Source organism: Squalius cephalus, assembly GCF_949319135.1.
Source record: "Squalius cephalus genome assembly, chromosome: 5".
In the NCBI taxonomy this organism is placed as follows: domain Eukaryota; kingdom Metazoa; phylum Chordata; class Actinopteri; order Cypriniformes; family Leuciscidae; genus Squalius; species Squalius cephalus.
Window position 1 is genome coordinate 11,255,579 of NC_137126.1, and position 13,182 is coordinate 11,268,760.

At 37.9% G+C, this 13,182-nt stretch overlaps 1 protein-coding gene across 1 annotated transcript in view; it reads left to right on the top strand.

The window, feature by feature from the left end:
- camk4 (calcium/calmodulin-dependent protein kinase IV) overlaps positions 1 to 13,182 on the top strand; it is a 56,129-nt gene that overhangs the window by 22,644 nt on the left and 20,303 nt on the right. The window contains exon 6 of the mRNA XM_079871803.1: positions 1,129 to 1,201. Within this exon, the coding sequence (XP_079727929.1) occupies positions 1,129 to 1,201 (73 nt within the window). The remainder of the gene's footprint in view (positions 1 to 1,128; positions 1,202 to 13,182) is intronic.

Here is a 13,182-nt window from a genome sequence, read left to right on the forward strand (position 1 = left end):
TGGGGGTAAAGTGCTACAAGCTAATAATGGCTGATTAAGTTGTGAACTCCATGCTGTGCATTGACACTTTTTCCCAGAACTTTAATTAATGGTGTTTGCTAAGTCAAGCATCACTATGTCTAATGCTCATACTTAGAGTTAGGGCTTTTCCGTAAGCACTAACTTGTTTTTGCTGCAGATATGATACCTTGTTGAGGAGAGGTGTGATTACTTTTCAAAGCAAGCTAACTTTTACATTTTTAGTGAGTGATAAAAAATGGGTGGAAAAAACACTTACTTGACTCGATTTTAATGGAGAACTTTATTAAATTTTTTTTTTTAAAGTCATATCTCCTCTGAAAATGAATATATATACAAGCAGTATATATCGAGAGAGAGAGAGGGGAGAGAGCAAGGGAAATTAAGCTTATTTAACATTTTAAAAAATGTTCATCAAGTGTCATATAAAAATAATACTTAAATGCAAACAAATAATATGGTTCTATAATAGGCTTTTATTTGTCTGTGTAAAAAAGATTAAAAGTTAAAAGTATATGAATATAATAAGAGTATTAAAAGTAAAACAGGACTAGTGGGGACTGCATGGCAGCATGGGACAAAACACACTGAAAAAGTGGTAACCTTGGTAATATTTAAATGAACTGGGTTTTATTCAAATCAAAAACGTTGCTTAACATCACTGAATCGACCCAAATTATTTTATACCAACAAAACTGGGGGGTTAAATCAGGTAGAAATACAACATATTACCACTTTCTACAGTGCAGAAAACTTTAGCAGGGACAAAATGTTCTTCAGAAAATGTTCAAATCTAGTTGGTCTAGTAAAAGGCTTCTAGTAAAAACTGTTAGACCTGAATTTAGCTTCATCATCTGTAACAAAATAACAGGTGCATGTCTGCAGTCATGAACTAATCACTCAGCAGAATTAGACTTTAATACAGGAACATTTGTGACTGTGAAACCCAAGCCTCTTCTTAAGGACAATCGATAGAAACGTCTCCATTCATTTTGTGTGCTGAGGTGTGGTTGACTCACTCTAAGGCTGGAAAATAATGAAGGGAAAATTGGAAAATTACGCTCAATATGGAGTTACACTGGAGACCAAATGGTGCCTTCCATTTTTCAGGGTGGTGGAGAAGGGCTACTACAGCGAACGAGACGCTGCTGACGCAGTTAAACAAGTGCTCGAGGCAGTCGCGGTGAGTGTATTACATTTCCTGACTGAAAGCGATTCTCATCTTCTAGTTTTTTGCTTTTCCTGAACTTCTGAATACAGATTTTACATTGGACATAGTGTGACAACCCAACAATGTACCAAAATTGTTTGACATTAATATTGCTCTGAACCATATACTGTAGACCCAACAGTGTTTCAAATTATTAAAAAGACACGGCTGAATAAGAAAATTTACACTTTTGTAAATGCATAAACTACAGCAGAGGTGTGATTTATCAGCCTAACACATGAAACAAACAATGGGCCAAATATTGTATTATAGGCTGCTGAACATGAGAAATGCACAGCTACTAAATTCATAAATATATCAAGGAGATTTCAGTAAGAGAGATTTCAGTAAACTGTGCAACTGCCCATATTTTCATAATATTTTTTGTGTAGTTTTTCACTGTTTTCGAAAATTGGAGCATGCCAAGCAACCTGTCCATGTTGGCATCTACCGAGTTTGGCTAGCTTGTACTAAACGACAGATGATACTGTAGGATACTGTAGAGTTTGATTGGATGCACGACATTTGACCTCACCAAGAAAAAAATATGGTAAACGTTTTCTTCCTTTTACAGTCAATTTCTTTAACCATCTTGCAAGGATACCAGAAAGAGCCATGACTCATTACTATCCACAAAATACTGTTTACATTGACCAGACTCAGCCCACAGGCATTTGGTAACAAGGGTTAATTATTGTTAACTAAAACTAAAACTATTAAAACATTTTTGTTAATTGAAATAAAACTGAAAATAATGGATGAAAAATTTGCTAAATGAAATTTAGAAATGTTGCCTTGGCAACAATAACTGAATTACTAACAGAAATAAATAAAACTAAAACTGAACTAAAGCTAAAACTAAACATCAAATACCTAAATAGTGATACTTTGAAAACAATAAAGAAAATTACAAAAGCACATAACAAAATTACTTTTAATTAAATTTAAATGAAAAATACAATTTTGCTCAAAACATTAATAAAAAGTACTTTACATATTTCACATTTAAAGAAAACCTTTATTTGTTGTCTACAATACATGAACGTTTCCCTGAGAAGGGGAATGAGTCACTGCGTCATGGAATTGATGCTATGGGAAAGCTCCGCGTGAGCTGGTGTCTAAAGCACGTTTGTTATACGGCAATCTAGATTGGCTATCGCAGTCAGGTGACGGGACAGGCGCGCTGTCAGGGTATAAGAGGGCACCTAGAGAAAACGTCATCAACTTCATATTGTCTGAAGGAAGAAGTACAGACATGCCGGAAGTATGACAACACGACACAGTGTCTCATTCCCCTTCTCAGGGAACTGGGTTAAATATGTAACCGAGACGTTCCCTTTCGAAGTGGATACAATGGGAACGTTAATACCCACTATACCATACTGAACAAATTCCTGCTCACTGTGCTGTGAAATTCTCCAATGAGCTAGGCTATAGCTAAAAATTGCCATACAGCGCAACAAGTGACCAAGGGCTAAATTGCCTGAGGTACGACATCCGCAGCTCAATACTGTGCGCACTTCCTGTAAACAGGGGCAGAACTGACTAGGTAGATCGCAGCAACACCGCGTCTGCCAGCAGCTTCCAATAAGGAGGGGCAGACTAGGGTACTGCTACCCAGACCTAGGCCATCAGCTCCAAAGGGCAACCTACTTCAAGTGAGCAAAGGATTATTGTTCACTTTTGAACCAGCATCTCAACAGCCCGGAAGATGTGTGCAGGGCATCAAGGAAATATGTTGAGCCCTGCAAGGTTCAACCACAGATGTCGCTCTGTGGCAACCATATCAGCAAGAGTGCGGCCAATGGCATGAGCCGCCCGCTTGGTGGCACGGAGAGCAAGGTCTGTGATGTAGCGGAGCTCCAGGACTGCATCTAAAGACACCCCCCTCTCTTAGATCTGAGTTCTTCAGTAAGTCGGCCTGGTACACATGCAACACTGCCATGGTGTGCAGTGCACCAGCAGCCTGGCCCACCAGCTGCGATGTAAACCGGCATGGCTTAGAGGGCAAGACTGGAGCCTTCAGCGAGGATGCCATGCCACTGCCAGGAGTATGATTTCCTCCACGATCTCGACACTTCCTCATGGAGATCGTGAAGAAATGGAAGGCTCAAGGGAGGAAAAAAATCATGACTCTCGAGGAAAAGTTTGTCTAGTCTACCTGGAACAGATTCCTCTTTATCCACTGAAAGAGTCTCAGGACTTTGACATCTGCTGTCTCCTGGTTGCAATTACTTTCCTGAGATCCTTTTGCAAGCTACAGAGTCAGAAGATAGGGTTGAAACAATCACAGTCAACACAACCAGCTCCCTTGTGAACTGGCCATGCATGCTCCACTCCCATACATCAAGTGTATAAATTGGGGACCTGGCGTTTCACATCTCCTAAACACACTTTCTCTATCCATATAATTTTCTTTGAGACATAATATGACAGATTAGTGGTTCAGAATTCCACATGCACATCAGACAAATGGATTCCTGAAGACAAAGAAGCTGATAACGTTTTCTCTAGGCGCCCTTTTAAAACACTGCCGGCGCACATGTGACGTCACCCGACTGCGGTAGCGGATCACGCGGAGCATTCACATAGCGTGCTCAAACTCCATGATGCAGTGACTCGTTCCTCTTCTAAGGGAAACGTTCATGTATTGTAGACAACAAAAAAAGTTTTTCTTTAAATGAGGAATATGTAAATGTTATTAATGTTTTGATTTAACTATTATTTTTATATTTTCACTTTTTATTTTTATTAGAATTTTTAGCAATTTTGTTATATGCGTTATATGTTCATTTATTATAGACAACACATAAAGTTGTTCCTGCACTGTGAAATATAAAAATGTATTTTCTTGGTTTGAAATATATGGAGGACAAAACATATTTTTAAATGCTTTAAAAGTATATATTTGTATTTTTAAAATATATTTTCTAAAATATACAAAAAAATGTATTAGAAAGTATATTTACGAAAATATATTTTACCAAATATATTTTTGTATATTTTGAAATATGTTAAAAAACATATATTTGAATATATATATATATATCTTTGAATATATATATATATATATTATAAATTATATTATATATAAATTTATTTATTTTTTGCTGTATGGGTTAATCCTGACCTTATGCAACAGTGATGCATAGGTTATTCTAATAAAGACTCAGGTGGGACTACTTTTCCCACCTGATTTGTGGCCAGGAAAAATATATTTTTTGCAGTATTGGAGATTTTAATTTTCAGTGGTTTTCTGAGTCATCAAATGTACAATTATCTTCTGGTCGGTGATAATACAGGCTGAAAACTCTAGGAGACCCTAGTAATATCTAGAGACCAAAATCCTGATGACTTGTTAAATAACCACCCATAATGCATTATTAGACATTTCAAATACCCTAGCAACCACTCAGAAAAACCTAGCAACCGGCAAAACTGTAACTCATGCATATGTATCAGGCTTTGAGATTTTTGTCCATAAACCTTACAGTATATGCACACATTAGATCATCAGTGAAACCATTATTAGTGGAAAGAGAATCCTATTTCCAATATGAAGTTACCATAAGTGGATCTAGATTGCATTTGAGGACCACAGGAGACCATTTATCGTTTTTCTTCTGCAAAGAGCAAGCTCTACTATATTTCTCCCTTTCTCTCTCTCCCTCCCTCCTGCCTTATCTTTCTTGTCATCTACTGTGTAACTTGTGCATACACTTTCTGTTTATATCAGTCATGGATCCATGTGCCTTATTGATCAAACCAAAATTTATTCAGACACCTTGCTATCCTAACTTACATAAATTAACTATAGTGTCCTGCACCCACTAGTAAAAAAATATCAAAAATTAGATGGTCTGAATAATTTTGGTTTGACTGTAGGTGCCTGAATTAGAAAGTAGACCTGTTCTTCATCTCTGTGAATGTATTTTAAAAGCATTTCCGTTTAAAGTGTGTTCTCCACCACTGGCTCTCACTTCATCAAAGATTCCGGTTGCCAAGGAGATAGTAAGAAAGTGGGCAAATTTCTCATGGGCTGGATTTAGTTGGTGGGCTGCAATAAGAGAATTCCAACTCTCCCACTCCCACTGGGGCATAAAATGGAGCAGAAGAAAGGAAACGTGAATGCTGCAAGTCCCTTTTGAAGTGGCCCGCCTTTCCAGGAAGTATTTTTTAACGTGTTATTGTGTGAAGAGATTCACAGTTTCCCTCACAACAGCAGAATATGTGTGTCTGTCACATCAAAGTCAGCTGGCTGTTTGGCATCCCTCTGGATCTGTGTTTTGTAGATTTCTGACAGTGTGATTGGCTGGGTTGTCCTCAGTGGCTTGGGACTTTATAATATCTTTTCAGTTTTCCTTTTGATGTCTGGAGCTCTCAAAAATTATGTATATTTTTACTGCTGGAATTGAGAATCTTTCTTGCTCAGAAGGTTTGAAATTAGTTGATGCCACCAAGTTGATACTATTGTAAGACTAATGCCTGGCTCACACTACAGGAGTTTTAAAATCCTAACCAATTTTGAAATCTGGTTGCAGCACACACTTAAGGAGAATCTTTGCAGATTTTCTTCCCTCAAATCTTAAACATGCTCACACTACAAGATTTGAAAATCACGGCTCAACACACACTACAAAATGTTATTAAGATTGTCGTGCCAGAGGAAGCGCCTCACGTGATCTCACGCAGCAGATCTGAAGCGGAAAAGCATGGAAACACAATATCTGTCCTTCATACAGTGCCGTCGCCAGACCTCAGTCTTAAGGGGGGCATATGAAATGCATAGGAGGGCACAATTATTAGCTTACAGACGTATATTTATAATAATCGTATACTCTATTCGCGCAGCACGTAATCATCACGTTAAACATAACCAACAGCAATATGACCAGGTAGCCTATAGCCTACACCAGGGGTTTTCAAACTTTTTGTGTGTGTGGACCACTATTTGTAATCAAGAATTTTCGCGGACCACCTCATAATACACATAAATAAAATATGTCTACACACAGTCCTACCTGAATTAATCCGCACCTCTAAATAGGCTTATTAGCACTAAAACTATAACTGGTCATCACATCAGCCTACATACGGCTTGTTAAAAGAAAGTTTACTGCACGCAACGGCTGCCACATATTTAATTTATTTATTTACTCAAGCGAGGGCATAATCAGGTTCATTTTAACAACAGGCTTTCCATAGCAATGGAGTATGAAATCTATACAGTAATAAGAACACTTGGATATAGTCAACATTTCAAAACCTTTGGCGATTTTAGGGGATTATTAATCTTCAGAGTTTTACAAGTCCTCAAAAAGTAACGTTAGGCTTGAGTTTGTTCACTTAACAAGCACATCCGCAAAACATTTCAGAAACACGAGGTCAAGAAACTAACTGGAAATTAAAATAATAACAGGCCTTATTCAATCCATTCATAAACATTTCGTTTCATATAAACTGCTTATAAACTAAAGGCTATGCGTGTGATGTGATAATGAGAACATATCTGCCTCTGCCACTTTTCTCTTCAGAGAACCTGTTGCTACTCACCGATCCATGTTGTGGTTCTAACGGCACTGAACTTGAACGTCACGGCCGAGCGCCACTAGCCTATTTTAGTAATCACACAATTACTTGACTATTTAATTTAAATTGTATATCAATATAGGCCTACATATTCTTTTTACTTTTTTTATGGGAATTTCCTGGTAAACTGAAGGTAAAAAAATATTATTTTAGATTTTATTTTGCCTTTCCACTGACCACGTGCAGTACCCTCACGGACCACTAGTGGTCCGCGGACCACAGTTTGGGAATGGCCGGCCCATACCACATTACATAAAAGCAATGTTATGAATATCCATAAAACACTTGACTATACAACATATTAGATGTAACACCAGAAGCATCTCTCAAACATTGCATTTTAAAGCAGTCAACATGGGATATGCATTACCATGAGACACACCCACGCACACACATACACACCACAGAGACTTTGAACCTACCGGTACATTGAGTTAGAACTTAGATCGGGCCCAATTTTTTTTTAACGCAGGTGCTGAGGGGGTGGTAGATATATAGCCTATATAAATAGCCAATATAAATAGATGCGCTCCAGTTCACGTGCAATGCAAGTGACCGCGCCGGTGCCTCCAAGAAGTCATGATTATATTGTCTGGTATTTGCTTCTTATTTATTAAATCCAGGCAATTGGTTGATATAAAAATTATATAAATTAAGAAACAATTTATACAAAACGAAATTCACTTTAAAGAAAGACTTTCTACAAAACAAAACTTAATGAAGTGGTCAAAATCATGTCTGACCCACTCTATGTCTCCCGATACATTGCGCATCTTACTCGTGCTGTTCACTTTTCATAATCAACATAGATGGAAAAAAATAACATTATAATATTTTAACAAATATGAAACTAAATACGCTTATTTAATGGCTACAACACGTACGTAGGCCTACATATTCTCTATTTGTACAAATTGCTACATATTCATTCAATTCTGAATTTTGCACACATAAGTTGAAAGGCATTGGTTTGTGCATAGTAAAACATTTATCAACATTTATCAAGTTCACGGATAATTGTGCGTGCATTTATTAATTATTATCTTAATGAATGATGCAACAACGACGAAGCATATGCGCAGAGACTTTCAATGCCAATACTGGTGAAATATCAGCAGAAAGCCTCTCGTAAAGTGAGATTCAAGGAACAACAAGCTCATTGTCAGGTTTGTACCTTCATTTTAATCCACTTCGTTTTAACGCGCTTTTTAGCTTCGGTTTCATTACTGAACATGTAGGCTACTCGTCTTTGTGCCTGCTGACCACAGCGTAACACTTAGCAAGAAATAATAAAACGCATATCGCGCTGTTGAGTCACTCAAAATTACCTCAAGGGAAAGTCCTTCACCACGACAGCCCTACTTGTTTCTTTGACAGCACTGACGTAATCACAGTCTTGCTCATCCCGATTTAAAATCTTAAATATCAAACATGTTTGATGTGATCGGGGCGAGCCCGATTTGTGTGAGAGCAGATCGGGAGGTGCAAGATTCGATCTGTGAACGCCTCACATTACCAGATAATCTGCGCCGAACATCGGAACCGATCGAATTCCTCGACAAGATTTTTTCTCAGATTCTCGGGAGGGGTAAATCGGGCATAAATCGGCCTAAAACTCCTGTAGTGTGAGCCAGGCATAACAGAACCTACTGTAAGATACTTTGATCTCTTGAGATATAGACAACACAAAAACATACAGCCATTTATCTCCACACCCCAGAAAGAAGTTGCGGGAAAGCTTCTTTCCCTCCTGTCCTTCCTTCACATTTGTTCATTTTCCCCAACTTCCTTCCCTCTATGTCAATGCAAGTGAATTAAAAGTCATGTTTGGTATCATTTGAAATGTCTCAGTGCGACTTATACAGTGGCCTCGTCTCCACAGAAGTCAACCAAAAGGTGATAAATGTTTTTAAAAGTTTATAGATATCTTGCTTACAAAAGAGGATGGATCCTCTGTCAAGGTTTTCATGCAAATTACTTTCTTTCCCCAAAAGATGTAAACTATCCATGTATGGGACCTTGATTATAGCAAATTCCTATTGTAAGTTCCTATCTTAGTTCCCATTTTTCTCTCAGGATGTTTTGTCTTGGTCTGAGTATTTAAAGAAATGTTGCAAGAGGCTCAAGGTGCGATTTGTTGTCAGATCAGCCCGTAATGCTAGGTGTCATCCAGACACTCCGCATTATGTATTTTTCCGAGGTCAGGTATGCATCTTTTACTCTTTATTTTTGAATATTTGATGTTTTGTATTGATTATCTTTGAATTGATTATGTAATTGGCATGATACATTTATCTGATTAATAATCAATTGTTACATTTGATTTTATTCTGACTTGCTCTGAAATGATTAACTCTAGTAGATTATGTTAAAGTCCAGTTTTGAGTGGAGCATAGGGCACGCCAGTTCCGGCAAACTCTTGGCACTGGTTCAAGTGTACTAAGACTGTAAAGGCTAATAAAGGGAATTTCCATTTAGGACAACAGAATGTTGCTCGACCAACTTAAATAAGGTGAGCCTTACCTCTGTTTATTGTAATATTACTCTAGCTAAGTGTATATGGGAAACCATGGCATGACCAAACCAAAGCTACTATCACAGAAAGTAATGTTGGTCGGCTTATATCTGTAGTAGTGGTCATGACTTCTTACTATAGATAGTTTTTTTTAATTATTATTATTATTCAAGAGTATACAGATATGTGGGACTAAACAACATATTTTTGGAGAAAGCATCATGGGAGCGGCCCTCTGAATAGTCACCTCTGTCCAGTGACCAAGACTGGCGAGTTTGTGATCGCGTTAAACGGCTAGCGCGAGAGCCTAAGCGTCATTGGTATCCGAATGAACGAGTACAATAAGAGTAACGAGTTAAATAGAATAATCAAGTGTCTAAATAAATTATTATATAAATGGTCAATAATCAATTGGCATTCCAAACTAAATTTGAGGTTGCGATAAAATGGAATCAGATAAAAGTTTAACATGAGTTAAAAAACTTTGCCACAGTGAAAAGATAGAACGAGCAGGAAACCTTCACCCGCTTATCGGAAACCATAGTTGGGCCGATTGAGCGGGAATTACGCACATTCTTTCACTTACTATTTAATACTGTAGGCAGCATGCAGTGTATACTATGGAAGCCTGTTTCTGCCACAAATTAAAAAAATAAAAAGAAATTTGTGACTTTTCATCTCTGTCACAACTATAAAAGTCCAAAGATGAAGAAGAGTCAAAAGGTTCTGATACAAGGGTATTTAATAATAAATCAAACTCAGATAATCCACAAGGCGTAACAGAGTGCACGTAACAATAACTGACAATGAACTGAGGAAACACAGGAACTTAAATATACAATATTAGCCATCTTAGACCAGGCTGGGGGATTTTTTGGCTCTGCCTCTGACCGCTGTCCCCCCTACTCCACCTTGGCCAGTCATCCTAACTCCTCTGCCTCCACTCTTCCCTTCCTCGGCTCCTCTGTCGACCATCAGGCCCGCGACGTCCCCGCGCTCCCTCAACCTGCCAGCTCCACCTGGGTCAGACCTCGCCTGCCTATTGCCATGGACTCTTGCCCTCCACCCCTGCAGCTTAGTCTGGCACCACCCTCCCTCAGCATTCGCGTCAGTCCTCAGCCACATTGCTTCCGACGCAGCACTCCGGATCTCCAGGTCCACCTCGGGGAGGTCGTCGTAGCAGCTTCCTCGCAGAATATAGTAATTTATAATGTAATTTAATATATAGTCATTTTAAACATATATATATATATTTTTTTTTTTTTTTTTTTTTTTTTTTTTTTGCAAGACAGATACAAGTTACAAAGAATTAAAAGCATGAGACATAGATATGAATTCAGCTAACTTAGGAGCTGTTCTGACAGACAGTGCCAGATTATTCCACAGTTTAGGGCCAGCTACTGCGAAAGCAGTGGAATAAACAGGAGGTGACATTTCCGTGATCGTAGTGATCTGGATGGGTTATAAGAAACAGTAGATCGGTGAGATATTTAGGGGCTAAATTTTTAAGAGCTTTATAAACAAATAAATACATTTTTAAATCAATTCAGTAACAGACTGGCAACCAGTGCAAGGAGCGTAGAATAGGTAACTTTTGGTAACAAGTTTAGGGTCCAATTCTCACTAATAACTAGTTGCTTAGGAAAGTGCATATTACTAGGATATTGGCTGTTTATTAGTACTTATAAAGCACATATTAATGCCTTATTCTGCATGACTGTCACATCCACCAGCTGGAGTGACCATAATCTCCACCAGAGGGCACTCCTCCTGTCATCATGAACTTCAATTCCCATAATCCATTGCCTGGACTCATATTAGCTTGTTAAGCCCTTCCTATATAAGCCCTGTGTTTTTCACTCTTTCTTTGCAAAGTCTTGTTTAGTGTCACTGCAATTCTGAGCACTTGCTCTTGTCTCTTGTAGTGTTGTCAAAAATATCAAAAATATTTCGATAAATATCGATTCTGAAATATCTGAACGGTACCAATATTAATTTCCCGAAGTATCGATACTAGCCGCGCACTCGTACATACACCACATCATACACCACACGCGCACTCGTCTCATTCGCTCTGGTTAAAAAGCAAAAGTGAAATGAATGGGGCCGATCACATCTGACGCGTTTTTTGCAATGAGAGGCGCCTATTTTCAATTGGTTTCCAGTGAGCGTTCTGCGCGCTGTTTATGCGCCTCGCGGGCCTTCCGTTTTAGTGATGAAAGCTAGTTCCTTGAACGCCCGGAGAGTGCGATGATGGAGGGTAAACTTGTGGTGCTCTCGCGGGTTACCAGGAGCTTAACGACTTCACGAACCGTAACTACCACAATGTTAACAGAAAGTAAATAAAGTTAATAAAAGGCTGATTTGATGTTTACTTGACTGACAGGACAGCTGTTTCAGTGGTTGCCTAGCAACATAAAAAACGCAGCGCACTGCTCGTTCTGTGTGATCTTAGACAAGTACATTTTAACTGTGGTCAAATGTAAATTAACTTGTGCTTATTTAACTTAATTCAAGAATTATTATTTAATTCTGCAATTTGCCTTCATTAGCAAATATCATCAATTTGATTACACAGATACTAATTAAACTAAACTGAGCTAGACAATGACATCTCTGAATTCAATAATGAAATTACTGACACTCTCCTCCAATTTGATACTGTTAAGTGATTTGACACAATCTGTATTGTTAAAAGCACTATATAAATAAAGGTGACTTGACTTCATGTCGATCCAGTGAGCATTGTTTTCGCGTGTGATGCACACACGTTTGCGTTTAAATCTGTTCATCAAATAACGTTAATGTATTAACCAGCATTTATGCTTTTGAACAAGTGCACTACCTCAGGACATTTTTGTTCATGTAAAATATACCTCATTGTCATGTTCTAGACTTGTTATATTTAGCTTTAAATAAAAAAAAATACCCCCTTAATATTGTGGCAGTTTTTTTCTCCGTGGTATCGAAAATGGTATCGAATATCGATATTTTTCAAGGTATCGTATCGAAGTTAGAAATTCTAGTATCGTGACAACACTAGTCTCTTGTGTTATGTTTCTGACCTTCTGGCCGGTTTCCTAAATTTCTCTGTTTGCCTGTATCTTGGACTCTGTTATTTTTTGGATTGTCTTCCCTGTGGTTTTGACCCTTGTCTGTAATATGGATTACGACTCTGGATTGCCCCAATAAAAGCTGCTTTTGGATCCTCAAACCTGTGTGTGTCAGAGCAGTTTGTGACACTGACCATATTCTACATCCCTTAATCCTCTACCCAATACCTAAACTTAACAACTACCTTACTGACTATTAATAAGTAATTAGGAGTTTATTGAGGCAAAAGTTGTAGTTAATAGTTCTAGTTAATAATGGGAAGTTGACCCTAATCTAAAGTGTGACCAGACTTTTATCTCAGAATTGCGAATTTCTATCAACATTTTGACTTTATTTATCACAATTATTACTTTATATCTCGCAATTTTGAGTTAACGTCTCTCAATTCAGAGATATAAAAAAGTCAGAATTGCGAGATGTAAACTTAGAATTTTATGAAAAAAGTCAGAATTGTGAGATGTAATCTCAGAATGCTAAGAAAAAAAAGTCAGAATTGGAGATGTAAACTCAGAATTTCAAGGAAAAGACTCCCAATTGCAAGATATAGACTCTGAATTGCGAGAAATCTCATTTCCATGGCGGAAACAGGCTTCAATAGTATTCTAAGCAGTATTCAGTAAGTAATTTTTATTTAATTCTGAACGCAGCCATTATATGTGCTATTCCATTTGATGCCTCTAAGGGGTATTTCACCATAAGATGGAAGTTGTGCCATCATTTACTCACTATCATGTCG